At 41.3% G+C, this 21,675-nt stretch overlaps 1 protein-coding gene across 1 annotated transcript in view; it reads right to left on the bottom strand.

Annotated features, from left to right (window-relative positions):
- Nucleotides 1-2,015: 2,015 nt before the first annotated feature.
- Nucleotides 2,016-21,675, bottom strand: part of GAP43 (growth associated protein 43) — a 60,018-nt gene continuing 40,358 nt past the window's right edge. Inside the window, exon 4 of the mRNA XM_052645075.1 lies at nt 2,016-2,104. Within this exon, the coding sequence (XP_052501035.1) occupies nt 2,016-2,104 (89 nt within the window). The remainder of the gene's footprint in view (nt 2,105-21,675) is intronic.

The raw sequence follows: 21,675 nt of genomic DNA, 5'->3' as shown, positions 1-21,675 counted from the left end.
ATATCTTGCCACTATGGCTCCAACCCACAGAAGACCTTTTTAAAAATCTTTTCTCACATCTGATGAGACCATAAGCAGATCAAGATTTAATTCCAGATACTTGCAAAGTCCTCTGTAGAAATCAAACTCAGAATAAATTAAAAACTCTTAAATTATTTTGATATGTTATTGATGCTTCCCTTTTGATCTTTTTATGCTTTTTTTTTTTTTTAATCTCTTGGCATCTTTGATCTTAGTTCCCCAGCTGAGGACTGAACCCATGTCCCTGCAGTGGAAGTTGAGCTGAACCCCTGGACCATTAGGGAAGTCGCTGTGCTTTTTCTTACAGACCTTTTTCCTTGTGCTTCTTCCACTTACTGTCAGTGATGAGGAAAGAGCCCTTGATCCAGTAAGGACTCATCCTTCACATGACATCGGCTTTCTTCAGAGCATTAACTGGGCACTAGCTCCACACAAAGCTGAGAACTACCGAGCTGTAGGTTCTATCTCCTAAGGTCACTTCTTTTCATGATCTTCATTAATTTTAAGGCTTTGACACAATTTTCTCTTCCTTTCTGGGAAATTCTATGTGCAGATGAATGTAGGAAGCTGAAGGGAGTCCACTGGCATTGTTTGTCTATAAGAGTCAGGGTCAGGTCAAAGTACAACATGTTGAGAACTCATACCAGAATTGACTTAGGGAGTTTAGAGAGAAAAAGAACAGCATCAGATGCTTCAAGATTTAGGGATATTGCTTTGTTTCTGAAGGGAACTGTTAACTTCCTAGTAGAGGATATGAAAAAACGGAAACTGGAAGGATATTGGAAAAGAGGTGGATGTGCTAAATGTACCTTCTTTTTGTACTATCACCACCGGCAGGAACAATGATTATGACTAATCAGGAGTCTGTCAGTTGCATTGCGTAGGGATGAATCTAACAGAAGTTAATAAACTGAAAAAATAATCAAATAGACAGGTCAATACGTGGATTAAAAATAAATTATCTAAGCAAAAGCCTGGGGGTTTCTAAGAGTTATGCAGGAAGGAGACCGTCATTTATAAAATGAGGAGAGAGACCTGGGACAGATTCTTTCCTCGCAGCCCTGAGAAGGACTCACTCGTGCCAACAACACCTTGATTTTGGACTTCAAGCTTCCAGAACTGTTAGAAAATAAATGTCGGTCCTTGTTTAAGCCACCCAGTCTGTGGTACTTTGTTACAGCAGTCCTACCAAAATAATATGGTGCCCAAGAGGCCCATTAAGGACCTACGCCATTTGTTCTGACTGAAGCCTTATGGCTTCATCCATCTTTTCTTTGTCAGGGTTGTTGGTATCAGACTGGGAGGTCAGAAAAAAAAGATAAAATGTAAGAACCTCAGTGTGTCAACCCAACTCACAAGAAGGCAGTACAGAAACGCAGAGCCATTGGAATTTGATTACTCTCATGGTTTATTAATATTCAGATTGAAAAAGGAGCCGTAGAGCCGCAAGTTACGCTAATTGGCACATCTGCTTTATTTATTTATTTTCAAAACAAACTGGGTTTTTTGAATTTTTTTTTTTTCCTTTTTGTTCATTCCATCACATTGAAAAGGAAGAAAAGAAAAGTGGTTTTGAATTCACTCGATATTTTGGACTCCTCAGATGAACGGAACATTGCACACACACTTGGAACGGAGAGAAATAGAGAGGAAAGTGGACTCCCACAGGGCCACACGCACCAGATCAAAAACTTGGATACAGTGCAAGAATTTCCCAAATGACTGGATCATCATTACCAAAAACTTGCCATAACAACACCAAGAAACAAAAATGTTTAAGCCACACTGTTTGACTTGGGATCGTTCCTGCTTTTTTTTTTTTTTTTAAATGTTTGCCACACAGAGAGAAAGAGGGCCAGTGGGTGGGAGAGGACAGACTCACGGACGTGAGCAGGACAGGAAGGGAAACTTCAGAGTGGAGTTAAGAAGAGGGTGAGGAGAGACAGGGTTCAGGAGAGGGGAGAGTGGGGACGTGGAAAGCCATTTCTTAAAGTTCAGGCATGTTCTTGGTCCGCCTCACGTTCTTCTCCTTTACCCTCATCCTGCCGGGCACTTTCCTTAGGTTTGGTTTCATCTACAGCTTCTGAGGAAGAAAACAGAGGGGTGGAGGGTGAGAGAAGGAGTGTTAGTATTTTGTCTCATATGCCTAGATGACAGTGTGATGGATTTCTTCTTTTCATACTGCTTCATAAAAGCTTTCAGACATCAAGAGACTATTGCTATCTCAGTAATGTAATTTCCAGGTTCAGAAGAGGTTACCCCCAAGAAGTTGCTCAGTGATGCATAGCAAACAGCTCAGGAATCAAACCATGATATCGTGGGCAAGGAGTCCGCTAAACAGAAATTACCATGGTCTGTAACCTCTCAGCTATACAAACAAGGTGTCCACACATAGAGGGTCCACAACAATCTCATATTTCTGTTTTCCTTTTTGCTGCATGGCATGTGGGATATCTTAGTTCCCCAGTCAGGGATCGAACCTGTGCTTCCTGCATTGAAAGCATGGAGTTTCAACCACTGGACTACCAGAGCAGTCCTTGATTTTATATTTTTTTGCATCAGTGTCAGACTTATCAGATACCATTTGGATCATTCAACATCCATTTCAAATTTCTCACTCCTTATTTCTAAGATTATAAAGGTTGGAAAGTACAATACTTGTCTTTGTACAATCCCCTTGGAGGTAGGGATGTTCATGTCACACAGTGATGGTCACTTAGAGACAGGTTTCCCCATGAGGACTCTAGAAGAGGTGTTTGCCCTTTGTTTTCTCCTGTTCCTGATGACTGTGACATCAAACAATACCCGGTAGTATAGCAGTCAGCCTGCAACCATGAAGACAAAAACTACACACTAAGGGTATGTGTGCTGAGTCGTGTCTGACTCTTTGTGACCCTGTGGACTCTAGCCTGCCAGACTCCTCTGCCCATAGGGTTTTCTAGGCAAGAACACTAGAGTGGGTTTCCATTTCCTTCTCCTGGGGATCTTCCTGACTCAGGGATCGAGCCCCTATATCCTGAATCAGCAGGGATTCTTTACCACTGCACCACCTGGGAAACACTCTGCACATAACGACGATGAAGCAGAAAAGCAGGAAAAAACCTATTTATGATCGACCATAGTACTTCTGGGACACTTTTCGTTAGACTTTTTCTTATTAATGTGAGACAAGTAACTAACCTCTTTAAGCCACTGTAGTAGTTTTTAGTTTTTTGCAATCAAAAACATTCCATTTGACTATATTTATCCATAAGGCAAGTGTGTCTTGCTAAATAAGAAATGTTTTGTATTTTTATAAAGGCTCATTTTTTCCTTAGGGAAGAGTTGATTTTCTAATAACTTGTCTGCGTGGTTTTCTGACAGAACTCACAGATTTCGTATTATAGACAGCTTACTAATATGCCACCTAATGGAAAGAGAATCCATTCACCCTGCCATCACATCTGTCATTAAACTAAACTCCATGTGTTGGGATCCCCACGACTCCCCTCAGGTTCAGAGATTTGCTAAAGGACTCACCAGATTCAGCATATAGTTTTACTCATGGCTACTTTTTACTAAATGAAAGGATATGAAGAGGAAAAAAAGCAGCACATGTACCCCAGTATTCATTGCAGCACTGTTTACAATAGCCAGGTCATGGAAACAACCTAAATATCCTCTGGAAAATGAATAGATAAAGAAGTGGTACATATAAACAATGGAATATTACTCAGCCAAAAAAGGAACAAAATTGCCAGAAAAATGGTACAGGTGAGCCTATTTGCAGGGCAAGAGTAGATACTCAGACGTAGAAAATGTACATGTGGACGCTGCAAGGTGGGTTAAGAGGGTGGGATGAGCTGGGAGATTGTATGGACATATAACATTACCATGTGTAAAAGAAATAGCTAGGGGAACCTGTTGTATACCACAGAGAGCTCAGCTCGGTGTTCCGTGGTGACCTAGACGGTAGGGGAGAGTCAAGAGAGAGGGAATATATGTATACATAAGCATAAACTAAAACACTGTAAAGCAACTACATCCCAATAAATTTTTTTTAAAAAGCAAAGGGAAAAGTTGTATGGGGCAAAGTTTGGAGGAACCCAGGCACAAGCTTCCATGAGCCGTCTCCCCATGGAGCCATGCAATATGTGCTTAATTCCTCATCAGCAATGAAATATGACACATGTGAAATGTCACAGCCTAGGGAAGCTCTCTTAAGCTTACAAGCCCATGGTTTTTGTCGAAGGCTAGTCATGTAGGCACCCTCTACCTAGCATATACCAAATCCAGACTCCTACAGGAAAACAGATGTCCAGCATAAACCATATTGTTGGCACAAAGAGTTTAGGCATGGTGAACACTCTTAGTTAGGAAGTGGTGAGAACCCTCTCAAAATTCAAGTTCCCAGATACCAGCCAAGGAGTCAATTTTTCAAACAAATATTGCTAAGAATTGAGAGATGCTGAGACTAGAGAAATGGGAAACTTTTAGGAGACTATTAGCAGAGCTCGTAAAATGTTTCTTTGAAATCAGTCAGCTACATATTTATATTCTGATAAAGCCAAACATTTATATCCAAACAAGACCATTGCTGCTAAATATAGTTTTTGGGATTTCTTCTTTAGAACACCTACTTAATAATATTCTTTTACACCTCTTCAGTAGGAGAAAATGCTTATCTTTTTGAAAATAAATTGTGTGTGTGTGTGTGTTTTAAGAATAAATACATTCCAGGTCTGGTAAACAGCAACTATGATAGGTCATTTTATCTTATGACTTGATTTTGATCAAAGTTTTAAAGTCTGATCTATTTTGTGGGGTTTGCAACTGACTGTAAGTTAAAATGTAGTTATGCTAGTAAGACTATCTGCAACTACTCATAAAGATTTTTAAAGGCTATATCCCTCCAAGGTGACCATTATTAACTCTTGAAGAACCAGCACACTGATCACATTTTCCAACCAAAAGTTTTGGGTGAAAACTTACTCAATTCTGATCTTCATAATACTCTATGTACCAGCAGTGTGCCTCATGGATCACAGAATTCAATGCTCCAATGGATCACTTAATTTTCTACCAGAAGAAAGCTTCCAGATTCATTTGTTAGATCTTTTTATAGCAATTTGGAAGTCTTTCAGATGATTTATTTAGTTCCCTAGCCCTGCCCAAACCTTTGGAGACTAAAGATACGCCTACAGTGCCTTACCATCCTTACCAGTTCCAAGAAACAACATATTTAATGCCGTCTCCAAACTGCAGAGAAAGAGAATATTGATTTGAACTGTCTAGGAGAACATGAAAGATTGACTGCAGGAGCAAGAGAAGACTTCAAACCTCTCTTACTCAAAAACTTGGGAGCTATTATATATGATTTGAAGGAGGTTAAGAAACTCAAAAGATGAGAAAGTAAGCAGGATAGGTGAGAACAGAGGTATATTTGTGGAATAAGAGAACACAATTCAAAAGGGGAAATCAAAGGAACAAAGATCCAGATAATTCTGAGAAGCAGCCAAACTTTCAATCCACTTTTGGAGGTAAAATCAGGTTAAATCTTTCCAAATTCCCTCACTTTCTCTTGTTATCCTTTGCTTGGGTCCAGGAGAAAAGGTTAAGCTGGACATGCATCTGTTTGTTGTGACAGGAAGTCACTGTTGTCTGTTCTCTATTAAAAGAGCCTCAATATCTACATATCATTTTCTCTTAAATGCTTCAAAGTATTTGAAATATAATTATTCATTTGGTCATCCAATAAACTGGTTTTAAACACTTGCAATGTGCTAGACATCCCTCCTAGTATTGAGAAGAAAAGTGAGAAAACCACAAAACATCCTTGCTCTTGTTTAAGACTTTAGTATTAATACCATTAATAGGCAATGAAATTCATATTTATAGGATGCTGGCAGCGAGAGGGACCTTTAAGATCTTCAAGGGTAACGACAGTATCTTCCGGTCAACTGTGAATGTCCCATGTCCAGCTCTGAACCTCTCAGAAATCACCCTGTTCACTAGCAATCTCATGAATTTTATGATTTCTGTGTTACCTTAAAAAGAGAAAGTTAACATTATAGACAGTAAAGCCATGTATTCTTCATGTTCTAGAGTTGAAAGGTGCTTCAAAAGGGAAGAGAGAAATGTGTTCATTCATTCATTTATTTATTCAGTAAAAGGTCCTGGGCCTTTATTACACACCACACACTGTGCCATGCGTTTCAAATGCAATGCATTGCAGTGGCGATACAGCAACTAAAATACCAAGCAAATATCTGCCTTCTTGGAATTCATATGCTAGTAATTATTGTCATGTGCTTTGTTTGTGGGAGAAGGGCTGGTAAAGGAAAAAGTAATATCTAGACAAGACAAGAGCAGCCTAAAAAGACATATTTTCTCCAAGGCCACTTCTCCTGGACTTGCAAAGTTGAATATCTCTAAATCTCTAACATCATAAATTTTGAAATACATTAACCTCTAGTAGTTTTCATATTCTTGACCCACAACTACCAGTCCTAAGAAAGATCAAGACCTCATTAAGACAGCAAAGAAATCAAAGTCATTTCTACATCCATCTGGAACTGGATGGTGGTGGTTGCCTTAAATGAGTAAGGGGACCCACGTGGATGTTTTCACAGTGGTCCTTGAAATAGGTATGTCTAACCGGCTCTCTGATTCTTGCTGAAAATAGTTTCCGGAAGCAGCTTTTGCCTTTGTGCATTCCATTCATTTCCTGGAAAGGGTGAGAATAGCATGCCTGCAAGTTCTGTTGGTGAGAAAATACGGGAGCATATGCAGCAGCGGCTGCTTGTGTGCTCAGCCAGGCACCGGCTGCAGGGCTGAGGAGGGATGGCGGCGGTCCCAGCTGCCAGCGCCTACACTGCACTCTAATGGCCCTGTTTACTGGCACTGGTCCAGGCCCCTCCACAGCCCTACATTACTGAAATTAGGTTGAGTGGATTTCCCAGTAAAACATTATCTCTTGGGACCTGCCCAGCTCTCCCCAGCCTTGTCAACATTTATTAAATAGAAGCTGCTATCATCCTGGGGCCATGCCCACAATTACTCTACCAATCACCACTGGGCTGGGGCATGTGCTTCCTTTCCTTCTGATTTTCACTTTTCTTGAATATTAAATATCATCTCCTCAAAGGCAAGTAATAAAAAATTTCAGTAGCAAACTCACTTGTGTCCCTTTGTTACTTACATGGTCTTCCTCTTGAGCTGGGTACCAGCTATCAGCCTGGAGCCTGGGGATCATGACTTTGGGTGGTCATGTTTTGCTCTTTTTTTTGCTTTTTATTTTTACTATATTTACATTTTAAGTTCCTTTAAAATTTCATCTCTGATACTTACTATGACTTGGAGTAATTTACTCAACCTCTATTGTCTCCCTCTCCTTATCTATAGCTGGTGTTAATATTGGTACCCACTTCATGGGGTTATTAAAACACTCAAATGTGTTAATTATTTGAAGTACTTAATAACAAATGGCATGTTTCAGTAAACTGCTCAGTAAATATTATTATTAAGTAATTGGAAGGGAACTAATACTGGTTTAATGTTTACTATGTGCCAAGCCAGGTGCTAAGTACTTTCACATATTGGTATTCAATATATTGATATATTTCCCTTGCTTTGCTATTCCTTTGTCAGTAAAGTAGAAGTAATAGTATCTATCTCATAGATTTGTGATGAGCATTAAATGAGAGGAAAAAAAAAACCTAATATGGTGCCATTTCCTTGGTCACCTAAGTGCTTTATACATAAGAGTTCTCTCTCTCTCTCTCCACTAATTCATTCTTATCTACTCTTACCAACTGAGCTATCGGGGAAGTCCAAACAGGAAATCTGCATAGGACAGGTGAATTGTATCACAGTCTTTACAACCCCAAGGACCTTACAGTCCATGGAATTCTCCAGGCTGGAATACTGGAGTGGGTAGCCTTTCCCTTCTCCAGGGGATCTTCCCAACCCAGGAATCAAACCCAGGTCTCCTGCAATCCACCTGTAATGTGGGGGACCCAGGATCCCTGGGTTTGGGAGATCCTCTGGAGAAGGGAGAGGCTACCACTCCAGTATTCTGGCCTGGAGAATTCCATGGACTATATAGTCCATGGGGTCACAAAGAGCTGGACATGACAAGACTTTCACTTCCACTTTCATCTATTCTTAGCCCACAGCCAAAGATAAACTTTCTTCAAGTATCCCAAGAAAGGGAGAGAGAAGTCTGTGCCTTATAAAGCTTTTGCTTGTAGAGTAAAAATAATAATAATTCTTTGAAAAAACAGCTTTGAAGTCAAGGTCTAAAGTCCAAGATTAATCACCAGGGCAAAGCTGACTGCTGGCCAAACTTGAGAGGCATGATTCTCTGATGCAAGAACCAAGATGCTAAATAGTAATGTCTCAAAAGGCAGGAACTTCTCTGAGATTGTTTTTACTTAAGAAGAGGACAATCTTCTCTATTTCATACCTACATGGCAGTCTGTAGTTAACCACCTTACCCCCGCCCTTAGCTCCATTTGATTCCCTCCAGGTTGTAGCAAAAATACATTTACTATATTGGATGAGCAAGAACCAAGGAACCTCCTGCCCTCAGATATACAGTAAACCTTGTGTCCAGTAGGCAAGTTACAGATGGGATGGCAATTCTCCAGGCTTAAATAGTACATCCAATTTTAAGAAAAATTCCCTGATTCAATAATAATTATTGAATCCAAGACTTCAAAAATAAAGCCAGGACATCTTGTCTCTTAGTCTCAAGGAAAATGATCAAACTGAGATTTTTCAGCTTTATTATAAGAAATAACTTTTCATTTCCCAGAAGGCTTTCAGTCATCTGTGGACAAGGCATGTTTGGGAAGAAATCCCTGGGGCCTCGTGGAAGACTGTTCTGATAGGGTTATTCCTTCTGCCTGTGCCCATGCTCTCTCAGTTCTTGGATTTCTCAAGCAGGGAATCCCAGCATATTGTGAAGAATAAAGAGACTGAAAATGGAAAAGTGGCCACTTTCTTCAAAGAATTCCAGGCAAAGAAATGCCATACTTCTTTAGGACTCTTGATCAAACATGATTGAAGTTAGCATTCCCCCTCCTCACCAAAAGATTATCTATACTTCCTCTTTAAACCTCATGTAGTTGATGTTAATTATTTAGGTCCATATTTAGGAGATAAGGAAATGTCAAACAGGTTAATTGTGTCTGTTGCTCATTTTTCGTTGACTTTACTCTTAGCTATTCTTTCTTGAAGTTTTTTCCACTGATTGAATCAGGCTGCTTAGGTATTGTACCAGCTATTTCAAATTACTGTATTTCCTTAGGTATTTCCATTACACTCATTGCTTTCAACGTTGGGTTATCTTAAGTCTTATCTTGTGATCAGAAGTGTAGTAATTTGTGTCTGTCAGACCTAGAGAAAGTTATAAACTATTTTCTAGATTATACTGGTTTTAATTTAAAAATTCAACCAATGATTTGTAATGTTTTAACATATTTGAGTTAATATGATTTATTAAAAAATTACAAATATTTTCAACATCTGTCTTTAAAAGCAAAAGCAGACCTAGATGTGCCAGACCTCATGATCTGATATTTGACTACATGATTTGATTATCTGACTCCACAGCTAAAATGCATAAACCCCAACTAGAAATAATTCTCATTCTATAAGGGTCACTCCAATAGTGACTACAGCTGTCTAAAATTTTTTCCCTACATATAAATATCTATTGCTTGGATAATATTTAAATTTTATAATAGAAGCACTATATTTATGAGTCGTATTCAGCTCATGCTTTGCCATGTCTCACCATGATGTGTTTGGGTAGTGATTGAGATTAGCTAGACAGTGATTTATCTGTGTTGTTTAATTTTCCCTTATGGCTGTATCTACACAGCACAAAGAAAACTAAAGACTTGGCAGTTGTCTCGCTAATTTTATCACTGCAAGTGGGTAAACCACATAATTCAGGACAAAAATGAAAAATCTGTATATGTTGTCGTGGAGGGAGCTCTTAATTGTGAAATTGTAAAATTACAGAATAATGAAAGCTGAAGATCTTAGAGATTATCCGATCTCAGCCCCTCACTCCCAGAAAAACTGAAGGTAGAGTGTTTCTGTGACTTGCCCAGTCTCACGGCTAATTAAAATTCAGCAGTTCTCTTGTAATACCATAATGTCTCTTTGGGGATGATGTATTCCACTGTTTGATTTTAACTCGAATCTCTCCTTATTAGGCCTAAATGCACTGTGTAAGTCTCTTCCTCCCTGCTCCTTCCCTCCCCACCCTCCCTTTCCCTTCCCTCATCACTCTTCCTCCCTCCGTCCATTCCTTCTCTCCTTTATGAAATAAAGGGTAAACTCAATATAATTTTACTTTAAAAGCTACCAGAAATAATATTAGATACTCTGGAGGCTTGCCCAACCAGGGCTAAGGACTACTCTTTTATCAAACTTCAAAACATTATGCACAGATGGTGAGAGGTGACGTGAATATTCTAAATAGAGAGGGGACAAAAATGGGGACCTCTGCAATTAGTGGCTTAAGCTAAATAGTTATCATTGATTATGGCAGGCTTCATAAACTCAGTGATTGAAGAAAAGAAAGTTTTAGTTGCTCAGTCATGTCCGACTCTTTGTGACCCCATGGACTGTGGCCCACTAGGCTCCCCTGTCAATGGGATTCTCCAGGCAAGAATACTGGAATAAGCTGCCATTCCCTTCTCTAGGGGATCTTCCCGACCCAGGGATTGAACCCCGGGCTTCCAAATTGCAGGCAGATTCTGAGCCACCAAGGAAATGATTGAAGAGTTACTGGACAGTGAAAGTGATTGAAGAGTTACTGGGTAATGAAAGTCCAGAAGTAGCTGAAATTACTACAGATACAGGAATCTGTACAAGATCAGTACTAGATCCGGAGAAGATGAAAAGTGCATATCATTCCTCCATCTGTCACTCCCCCTGCTTCCCAATGAAAGCAGATTGTTCAAAAGCTGACTGAGAAAGTTAACTCAATTTTGAAATTAGTTTTTAAAAAGATTATTGTAACAAGAAAGCCCTATAAAAGGTGTTTGTATTGTATGCTTGCATGTGGGTAAATAGATGCAATCCTCACCTCTCACCAGGACAACTCATTCTGCACTCATTGTGTTCTGGTTTCCTGGGGCCTGTCAAATTATAGCATTGCGTTTGAATGAAAAATTGCTTGAAGAATCAATAGCACTCACTGAAACATAACCAGAACCGTATCAAAAGAGTGATATTCATATTTGTGCTGATTTCTCTCTTTTCTGTAAAGATCTCAAAGCTCTTCTATTTAGTGGCAAAGAAAGTAATACGCCTGGCTATTTGGAGACATTGGGACAAAAATCTCTTCAAGAATGAGACTCATGGTCAGTCTGTAGCTTATGTGAGATGGAACCATGGACTTATACCCGTCTTGCTCATCACGCAGCATTGCTCTGGGGAAGGTCATCCTAGGAAGGCTTTCTCTCCTTTCTCCACTCAGAGCTTTTACTCTAATAAAACTATTTTCTAAGACACACCTTATATCCAGAATCTACCTCCTACTCTCTTTCCTTCTTCATAATCCCATTTATTTGAAAGCAACACACAGAAACCTTAGAATAGAAAGGCTTGCTGGAGACCCGCCACCAACAACTCACCTAATAGAAGAACCCTCCTAGCGGATGGACAGCCTCCTCCTCAACAGACCACTCCAGCTCTAACTGTGCATTATTCCCGAGAATCAGCTAACATCTGCTTCCCCTAAGTTTTCATGCAGTTCTTTCCTCTACAATAACACCAAACAAAATATATCCTCAATATGCTTTCTTTTGTAGAAGAAGGTCCAAAAATGAAAACAGCCTCTTTCTTCAAGAATTTTACCTACCTGTTTCTTTTCCCTCTTCAATCAACAAAGTTCATTAAAAAAATATATTTTAATTGTGCCACCTTTTCTTTGTCTCACCTCTTAGTTCTTTTGGAGCTGACTTTATAATTTTTCTAACAACGCTCTCCTCAAATTCACCCCCTCCAATTATATCCAATGCAGAAGGGCTTTTCTCATTTACTACTACTTTTGATCTTCTTCTGACAACTCCTTTTGAAAGTGTTGATCTTTACTTGAGCTCTATGTTCTAGAAAATAGTGGAAGCTAAGAAATTCTCATAATTTTTTTTCCTGAAGTCTCCTCACTGTTCTACACTCTAGAAAATGGCTCACTATAAAATCTTCTTCCCCAAGTGATTTGCTGTCTACTGTCTCTCTCGTGATTCCAGAAGACTCATGGGTGATGCCCTTGTTTACCCATTACAAAGCCAAAGATAGGTCATTCTTCCTTTGCCTGAACCTACTGACAAAGCCAGACTCCTGAACTTTCTATTCTTTGTTTCATGAATGACTAGCTTAGATCAGAATTGTTTGTCCCTCTGACACAAGGTAGACATAGAAATAAATAAATCTTGTTCTGCTAACTGACTAGACTTCCCTGATTACAAAATAAATCCAGTTATAAGTCACCTACCTAGAACTTACCTACTCCTCCTACAAAAGCTAAGGGAAAGCCATCTTACCAAGACACTGTGTTGGGAGTTGAGGGTCCCTATTGTAACAAATAGGGACAAAACTGAACAAAACTAGCTCCTTCATTGTTGGTATATTTTTGTTTCAGGCATCTTCTTAAATATCCCCTTTTTCTTAACTTGAGCGAAGACAAAATTCTTGATTTACGTTTGCTATTTCCTATCCCCTAACAAGATACATGGAGAAGGCAATGGCACCCCACTCCAGTGTTCTTGCCTGGAGAATCCCAGGGACAGGGGAGCCTGGTGGGCTGCCGTCTATGGGGTCACACAGAGTCGGACACGACTAAAGTGACTTAGCAGCAGCAGCAGCAGCAGCAGCAGCAAGACACAATCCAAGATTCAATTCTACATTCTCTTCACCAGCTCTGCATCAAACAACTCATTCTAACAACTTCAATCCTGACCCCATAATCAGGTAACCACCACATTTATGCAGAAAGAAATTTTATGTGGTAAAGTGTACCAAAAGATTACCAGGAACACACCCACAGTTGAACAAAACTTGGTCTATTGACACAGCACAGCTAGGGAGAATATATAGCAGGGTAATCAGGAAGCATGGCAGTAAGAAGGGGTTAGGAAGGACTGATCTGAGCTTGTGGGAAGGGATTTGGAGATGGATTCAAGGAAGCAGAGCTTTGCTCTTTATTGGATGCTATCACAAGTGTCATTTGATGGTTGGGCCTCCCCATACATATCTAGAAGGAAGAATGAGGCAAGTATCATCATCCATACAGCAGGCTAGGGAAAGATTTGGCCATTGTATGCTTTAGACACCGTCCATACTTAGTCTGTGTGCAGACATGATTACGGGGTCTTGCTTTGTCTGGGACCATCACACAAGTCCTCCGACATTGTGTTCTATGAAACTGTGTATGTTAATAGCAGAAGACTAGGGCTCTTCTGTGGCAGCCAGGCCAGCTCCTGGCTGTCAGGTGCTGCTTTTCTCTTTCTTGGAAGAAATAGGGGCAAGGCTAAACTTGACTTTTCTAGATCTGAGGTGTCTCTGTTAAGGTCCTCCCTTGGAACTGCCTGTATCCCGCTCCAGAGTTCTCCTGCTCGGAATCCTTATGGATGTGTGAGTTCCTTGAGCACAGAAAGAAACTGCATTGATTGTTAAGAAACAGTGAAAAGGTTCTACCTCAGCGCTGTGTCATCAGCTGAAACTCTATCCTGAAAGGCTTTTGTTGGCTCTTACGATGCTGATGGCTCCCAATGGACTAGTGGCACGTCTTCCTAATTTAACATATTTTAATTAAATAAAATCCTTCCTGAGGAAGAAAGAGTGAACCACATTGCGTCTGTCACTTCGGCTGTTTTCTCACTTCACTGATATGATGAGACAAGTTTGGGTTTTTCTTCCTCTCTCTCTTCCCCTCCTTCCTTTAATGGCCTGTCAAAAGGAAATTCCATCCTGTGTTGGCATTAGTGCCTGCTGTAAATAAGAGGAAATGGGAGGAAAGAGGAGGTGGGAGGGGAGGGGGTTGTGGGATAGAAGCTGGATCCACAGCTCAATTGCAAGGCATCTCTCAGAGTGTCTAGACACCAGCTGCCTGGTTACCATGGAAACCCACAACTTTGGCTGATGGGCTGAGGAGTAACGACTCTCAGGAGATTCTGTTGGGAGCTTGGTGGTGGGGAGAGAGGAAGGTTGGTAGTAATGGCACGGAGAGTGTTAAGAGTAACGGGGGGAGAACAAGAGGAAACAGCTCTCTGTGAAACGGGGGCATTGACCTTGTTCCCATCTTTCTCAGGCACACTCTACATGCAGTGACAAGGTACAAATCTGCAATACCGGCTGGTGTCAGGACACAGGTTGCTAAAGATGAAGAGCTGAGCTGGAATGATTATATTCCCATCAACCTCCTGCCAGTGCCAAAGTACTGCCTCAGTAAACCAAGGCTTCCCACAGTAAACAGATGTGATCAACAATTCCCTGAGAAGCACTGGGCATGGGAAGTTCCGGTCTTCAAGAGTGGCTGCCACTTTCACAAGCTCTCAGAGATGAAGGCTACTTGCCGCTCCTACCTGAAGTGTCCACCCTTCCTGCTGCACTCATTATCCTTTGTCCTAGGAAAGGGCTGGGCTACTGTTACATAAAGGAGGTTGGTGGTGGGATTGTTGAGGGAATGCATAAGAAATGAAGAGATGCCAGTTTAGGGTCAAATTGTCCATCATATAAACATATTTTGCTCTCTTCTTCATAGAGAGATGCCTACATCAGAGGTTTCCAATCCACAGATTTTCGAGTTTTTCAGTTGCTTTCTGTAACCCTGGTCCCTTTATACCACACATTCCTGTTGGATGGGGATTTTTAGGTTACACTGGCACCCCTCACCCCCACCCTTCTCATCACCTAATTTTGTGCCCATTCCCACTCCCTACCCCATCTCTCCATTCCACTTCCTTCACCAGCTACCACCACATACAAACATGTCCCCATCCCCACTCCCCTCACTGGGACCTCCAGGCCCTTTGGTGGTGCAGACGATCCCTTTCTCACTAGAGTTTGTCTACAGCTACACAGACTATGCCAAAGCCTTTGACTGTGTGGATCACAATAAACTGTGCAAAATTCTGAAAGAGATGGGAATACCAGACCACCTGACCTCCCTCTTGAAAAACCTGTATGCAGCTCAGGAAGCAACAGTTAGAACTGGACATGGAACAACAGACTGGTTCCAAATAGGAAAAGGAGTACATCGAGGCTGTATATTGTCACCCTGCTTATTTAACTTATACGCAGAGAACATCATGAGAAACGCTGGGCTGGAGGAAGCACAAGCTGGAATCAAGATTGTCGGGAGAAATATCAATAACCTCAGATATGCAGATGACACCACCCTTATGGCAGAAAGTGAAGAGGAACTAAAGAGTCTTGTGATGAAAGTGAAAGAGGAGAGTGGAAAAGTTGGCTTAAAGCTCAACATTCAGAAAACTAAGATCATGGCATCTGGTCTCATCACTTCATGGCAAATAGATGGGAAAACAGTGTAAACAGTGACTGACTTTACTTTTTTGGACTCCAAAATCACTGCAGATGGTGATTGCAGCCATGAAATTAAAAGACGCTTACTCCTTGGAAAGAAAGTTATGACCAATCTAGATACCATATTAAAAAGCAGAGACATTACTTTGTCAACAAAGGTCCATCCACTCAAGGCTATGGCTTTTCCGGTGGTCATGTATGGATGTGAGAGTTGGACTATAAAGAAAGCTGAGCGCAGAAGAATTGATGCTTTTGAACTGTGGTGTTGGAGAAGACTCCCGAGAGTCCCTTGGACTGCAAGGAGATCCAACCAGTCCATCCTAAAGGTGATCAGTCCTGGGTGTTCATTGGAAGGACTGATGTTGAAGCTGAAACTCCAATATTTTGGCCACCTGATGCGAAGAGCTGACTCACTGGAAAAGACCCTGATGCTGGGAAAGATTGAGGGCGGGAGCAGAAGGGGACGCGAGGATGGTTAGATGGCATCATCCACACAATGGACGTGAGTTTGGGTAAACTCCGGGAGTTCGTGATGGACAGGGAGGCCTGGCGTGCTGTGGTTCATAGGGTTGCAAAAAGTCGGACACGACTGAGTGACAGCTGAGCTGACACAGCCTACCCTTATTGTCTGTCTCGCAGTGTCTTGCCCTCACTTGGGCAATCTTATCTATCACCGTTGGAGTCTAACAAGACCTCTGATTTTATTGGTGTTATCTGGCTCACAAAACTGTTTTCTAATTGTGCAACCTAATAGAAGATATGAGAATTAGCACTTGGACTCTGACTGATGAGGGAAAGAGAGAGAGAGAATCTATAAATTTTTATGCAGTGGTTCCTCTGAAGAAATATTCCTGTATGAAAACATGTTCCAGTCATCTTGACCTATAATCAACATGGAGGCAAATTCAACACACTCAAAAAGGGCTGCTGCTGCTGCTAAGTCACTTCAGTCATGTCTGACTCTGTGCGACCCCATAGACGGCAGCCCACCAGGCTCCGCCATCCCTGGGATTCTCCAGGCAAGAACACTGGAGTGAGTTGCCATTTCCTTCTCCAGTGCATGAAAGTGAAAAGTGAAAGTGAAGTGGCTCAGTAGTGTCTGACTATTAGCTACCCCATGGACTGAAGCCCACCAGGCTCCTCCGTCCATGGGATTTTCCAGGCAAGAGTACTGGAGTGGGGTGCCATTGCCTTCTCCACAAAAAAAGGGCTACTAACAGGTAAATACTGAGTTAGCTATAACTATCGTTTGTGATAAGTAGAATATTTTAATCCACCAGAGACTCTTTATTAGACTTTAAAGCTTCCATGAGTTTGATCCGATGACTTAACCTGAGAGAAAGGCAGATCTCCCCTAAGCAAAAATGTGTCTGTGTCATTTATTTTTGGTCAGAGCAGAATTCCTAGCGGTTTGGAATTGCTATTAATAAAATAGCTCTCTTTCACAGATGTACCCTTGCATGGGGAGATGAAAGCACTCTCTTCTCTATGACTGCGTTCCATGTAGAGAGTGACTATAACGCAGTGAGACTAGGACACAGCTCTGCCCTTCCGGTGCCACTGACATCCCAATCAGAGTCACTGCCAACGTCTTTCCATCACTAGGAGGGATGTTATTACCTGTAGGAATTAGAGGAGTCTCCAAGGAACTTGAAAGGGCACAAGAAGATGGGGGAATGTCTGTCCAGATGGCAGAGGAGAAGTTCCTTCAGTGGTGATAAGGAGTAAACCAACTGAACATGACAGTGACCTTGGGTCAGTTTTGCCACCTATGCATTGACCATCAGGACTGATTCAACTGCTCTGTTTGACTAAATAGGTACCTACCTCCTCACACATCTATTGAACATTCTGTACCTGTTCTAGCTGCTGGGGATACAGCAGTGTATAAAATATTAATAATAATAAGAACAAAAAACACCATTTGTGAGCTTATATTATTCTATATATAAGCAGGTGAAATCTATAGCACGTCAAGTGGTGGTAAAAGCTATGAAAAACATAACGTTGGGAAGGAGAATAGAGATGAAGGCGGCATGACATTATCAGACAGAAAGTCTCTTTGAGAAGGTGACATGTGGACAGAAGCTGAAGAAGATAGAGAGTAACTCAATGAGCATCTAAAGAGGAGAGGTTTCGAGGCAGAGAGATCAGTAGTGCAATGCTGTGGTTGTGAGAACATGTGGTCACTAGGGTTTTAGCACAGATATTAGAGTTGCTAGAAGGGAGTAGGAGAGAGAGAAGAGAGAAGACCAACTCCAAGTGGTGACCTTTGCAGGATGTGAATCATGCAGGGCTTCAAGACCATTTTAAGACCTTGGGTTTTGTTGAAATGAGATGGAAGAAAGAGAAAATAAAATTGTGCTCAGATCCTAGATATATTTTGAAAGTGGAGCCAACAAGATCTGCTGATAGATTTAATACAGGAAAAGACAAAAGAGTCAGGAGTAATTCCAAGATATGTGGCCTGAGCCTCAGGAAAAGATGGGCTTGCTATTTCTGGAGATGGGGAAACTTGAGAAGTAGCAGGTTCCAGGAGAAAAGACAGGAGTATTTTTTTTTTTCCAAAATGTTTGGTTTAAGGTATCTATTATATACATCAGTTGAGTGACTGGTTGTCCAGAGTGGGGAGAAAGGTTTGGGCTACAGATGGACAATTGGGATATGTCAGGTTGTATGTTTGTGACGTTTGAAGCCATGACCTGGGAGAGATCACCAAAGAAGCAAACGTAATGAGAGAAGAGGAGGTTCAAGACTGAGCTGTGAGAGGTTCCAATGATTAGAAACAAGATGAAGGAACAAGGACAAAGGGAACTGAAAAGGAAGAGCGAATATGTTAGGAGAAAAAAAAATCAGGAATAGGGGACGTGCTAGAATAGGAAGTATAGTATTTCAAAGAGTAGAAGTGATCAACTATGAAATCCTATCGGTAAGTCAAAGACTATGAGCCATGGAAGTGACCACCGGATTTTAGCAATGAGGAAGTCATTTGCGGCTTGGGCAAAAGTTGTTTCAGTGAAGGGTGGGAGGGTAGGTGTGATGATGAACACAGACTCAGGAGCTAGACGGTCTGAGTTTGAACTGAGAATCCACCACTTTCCAAATGCGATGTTTTGAACACATTATATAACCTCTCTGTACCTTGATTTCTTCTTCTACAGAATGGGGCATAGTACCTACCCCACAGGGTTGTTTTAAAGTGTGAGACATATGAAATGCTTAGTTGATGTGCTCAGTAAGTTATTAACATGAACAGTTCTTATCATCTCTTCTTTTAATCCTTCATAAGACATGGTCTTTGTGAGCAAGTTCTATTACTGGTTCTGGAGACTAAAAGCAAACAAAATTGTTTGAGCAAATATAATGAAAACTCTGCCAACCTTGACCTATTCTCATGGTGCTCTATGGCAGATTTGGATCGAACCACATCAATGGAGTGTCATAGTTCATTTTCCACATAGTGTAAGATTATGATTTAATAAAACAGTCTAGGGATCCAGAGTACTTGATGAGTTTGAGGTTTTCCAAGAGCTGCTGCTGCTGCTGCTAAGTCACTTCAGTCGTGTCCGACTCTGTGCAACCCCATAGACAGCAGCCCACTAGGCTCCCCCGTCCCTGGGATTCTCCAGGCAAGAACACTGGAGTGGGTTGCCATTTCCTTCTCCAATGCATGAAAGTGAAAATTGAAAGTGAAGTCGCTCAGTCATGTCCGACTCTTAGCGACCCCATGGGCTGCAGCCCACCAGGCCCCTCCATCCATGGGATTTTCCAGGCAAGAGTCCTGGAGTGGGGTGCCATTGCCTTCTCCATTCCAAACACTAATATTCTTTAATTCTGAAAGACTCCAAAATATTTTTTTTCTGATCACATAGAACTTGAGTGGTAGTTCACATAAAGTATCTTGAAATATATAAAATTCAGTGTTAACACATTGATATCTCCATGTCACAAGAGCAGTTCATCTTGCATGCTGTCAAACAGACATCTTTATCGGCAAACACTTCTGCATCGCAGTGAAAATTGACATTTGCAATAGTGGTCCTGAAGTGTTTTATGACTATGATTACTATACTTTTAATGTTGTACATGTTTTATTATATCCCAAACCTTTTCCAATTGAAAATCCAATAATGACATGGTGGCAATTATTAATCAAAATATTTGATTAGCCAGAATGTTCCATTCCCCGATCACACTAGAGAACACAGAACTTACTATAAACGTGCTGTCCCCTTTTTCTCTTGAGGACACCCAAGTTAAATAAAAGGGGAGAGTGAAAATAATTATGTGCCACAGAAATGAGAGCCTGATGTATTCACACTCACTAACCATGTGACCTAAGATGTCTTGTAAGTTCTCTGACTTCCGTAAAAGGGACAATGATACTGCTCATTGTAGGGTTCTTATGAGGCTTAAACAAGAAACTCCACATAGAGCATTCAGTAGAGAGCCTGACACGTAAGTGTTATTTATATTGTTATCATCATCAGTATTACTATTGCTATTGCAGTTACTCTATGGTGAGGACTTAATAAGCGAACACCAGACCAAAGCCTGAATAATTCAAAGCTATCTAATATGCATTAGGTTGGCTTCACATGTTAATTAAGGCTTGAGTTAATATTAGTAATATAGAGTCACCACTGTCTTTGTGAGGAAGCCTCAATTAATTATAGGAGCTCAATAAACATACAGGGCATGTGATATATTCATATGGATTTATTCCAGATGGATGGCTTCTGGGGCGGGACTGGAAAGAACAATCTCCACTTTGATTTCTGCAACAGCAGCCACCACCACTCAAGGCTTCAAGGGACGCTCACACAGCCTCCTGTATGGCCGCAGCCCCCGAAGTGACAGGGGGACAAACGGCTGCTGTCTCACCATGCACCTCCCTTTCCCATCTCCTCCACCCTCCTGCCAGCCCACCAGGCACGTGCCAGCAATGAGCTGCCTGCCTCACTGGGATCCTCAGCTCCATTAATAAGCCCTGCAAGGCTGATAATTGGGGATTTGTGGAGCCTGCCGTCTTTCAATAAGCCATGTTGTTATGGAAACCACAGGCAGACCTCCATGTCCGTGCTATTGATCCTAAAAAAAAATAAAAGTGGAATGTTGGAAACAATCATTTCAAACCATCCTCTCCTCCCCCACACCCATCAGTTTATTTTAGAAGTTCACCTCCAATTTGCACACAGGAGAATTCAAAACTCTTCTCACTTTTGGGTTCCTTCTCAGCACTCCCCTATCCAGTTCCTAATTACAAGTGAATGTATTTTTCACCTCTAGCCAAAAATCAGCTGAGCAGCGCACCAAAGGAGCACCAGAGTAGATACTCTAAATCTAATTTAACACCATGGCATTAATTCTGATGATCTGAGCCAAGAAATCAGCGATGAATATCAATGTGCTTTCCCTGCCTCTAAAAGAAAACAATAATTGAACACGATTAAAAAATGGCCTTAGAGTCTCTCACTGGCCTCTCAAGAGGTAGTGTTGAGCAGCAAGATGGCCACCTCCCACCATAAGTCAGGGTACTGTGTTCGGTGAAAGGAGGCTCCAGTTCTCAAATTGTCAGGGTAAAGGGGGACAGTTTCCTTGGACTTTTTTTTTAATTAGCTGACAATCTCCTTACAATAAAAATCTAATTAATCCTTATAAATGAATTTGGGCATGATGCCAGAGCATACCTGACTGGGAGGCATGTAAACAGCACTGAATGAATCCAGCCTAGAGGCTGCTGTGGGCTCTGAATCACCCACTCAGGCCCTACAGTGCAAAGACCAGGGCGCCATTGTTTCCTGCTGAACTTCCCGTCTCCTCCCAGCAGAGGGCACCAGCGTAATTCCGTTCCCAGCCTGGGAGCCTGGGTGAAAGTCAGTCTGGAATCGCTCTCCAGGAAGAAAGGGCTGCACGCAAGTGAAAGAGCGATGCCTCATGGTTGGAACAGCCTATTGTGACTGGGCTCTATTTTTAAGTTGTCCTGAAATTACCTTTTATTATTCAGTCCTTCTAAAATGATTAAAAGCTCAGTCTCAAGATTGTTCATTGAAGCCACTTTTACAAATAAGCTAAAATTATTAGTAAGTATAGACTGTATTTGTGTGT

Source organism: Budorcas taxicolor, chromosome 1 (assembly GCF_023091745.1).
Source record: "Budorcas taxicolor isolate Tak-1 chromosome 1, Takin1.1, whole genome shotgun sequence".
Classification (NCBI taxonomy): Eukaryota; Metazoa; Chordata; class Mammalia; order Artiodactyla; family Bovidae; genus Budorcas; species Budorcas taxicolor.
Note: the sequence above shows the minus strand (reverse complement) of the source record. Positions and strands in the feature narration are given on the sequence as shown.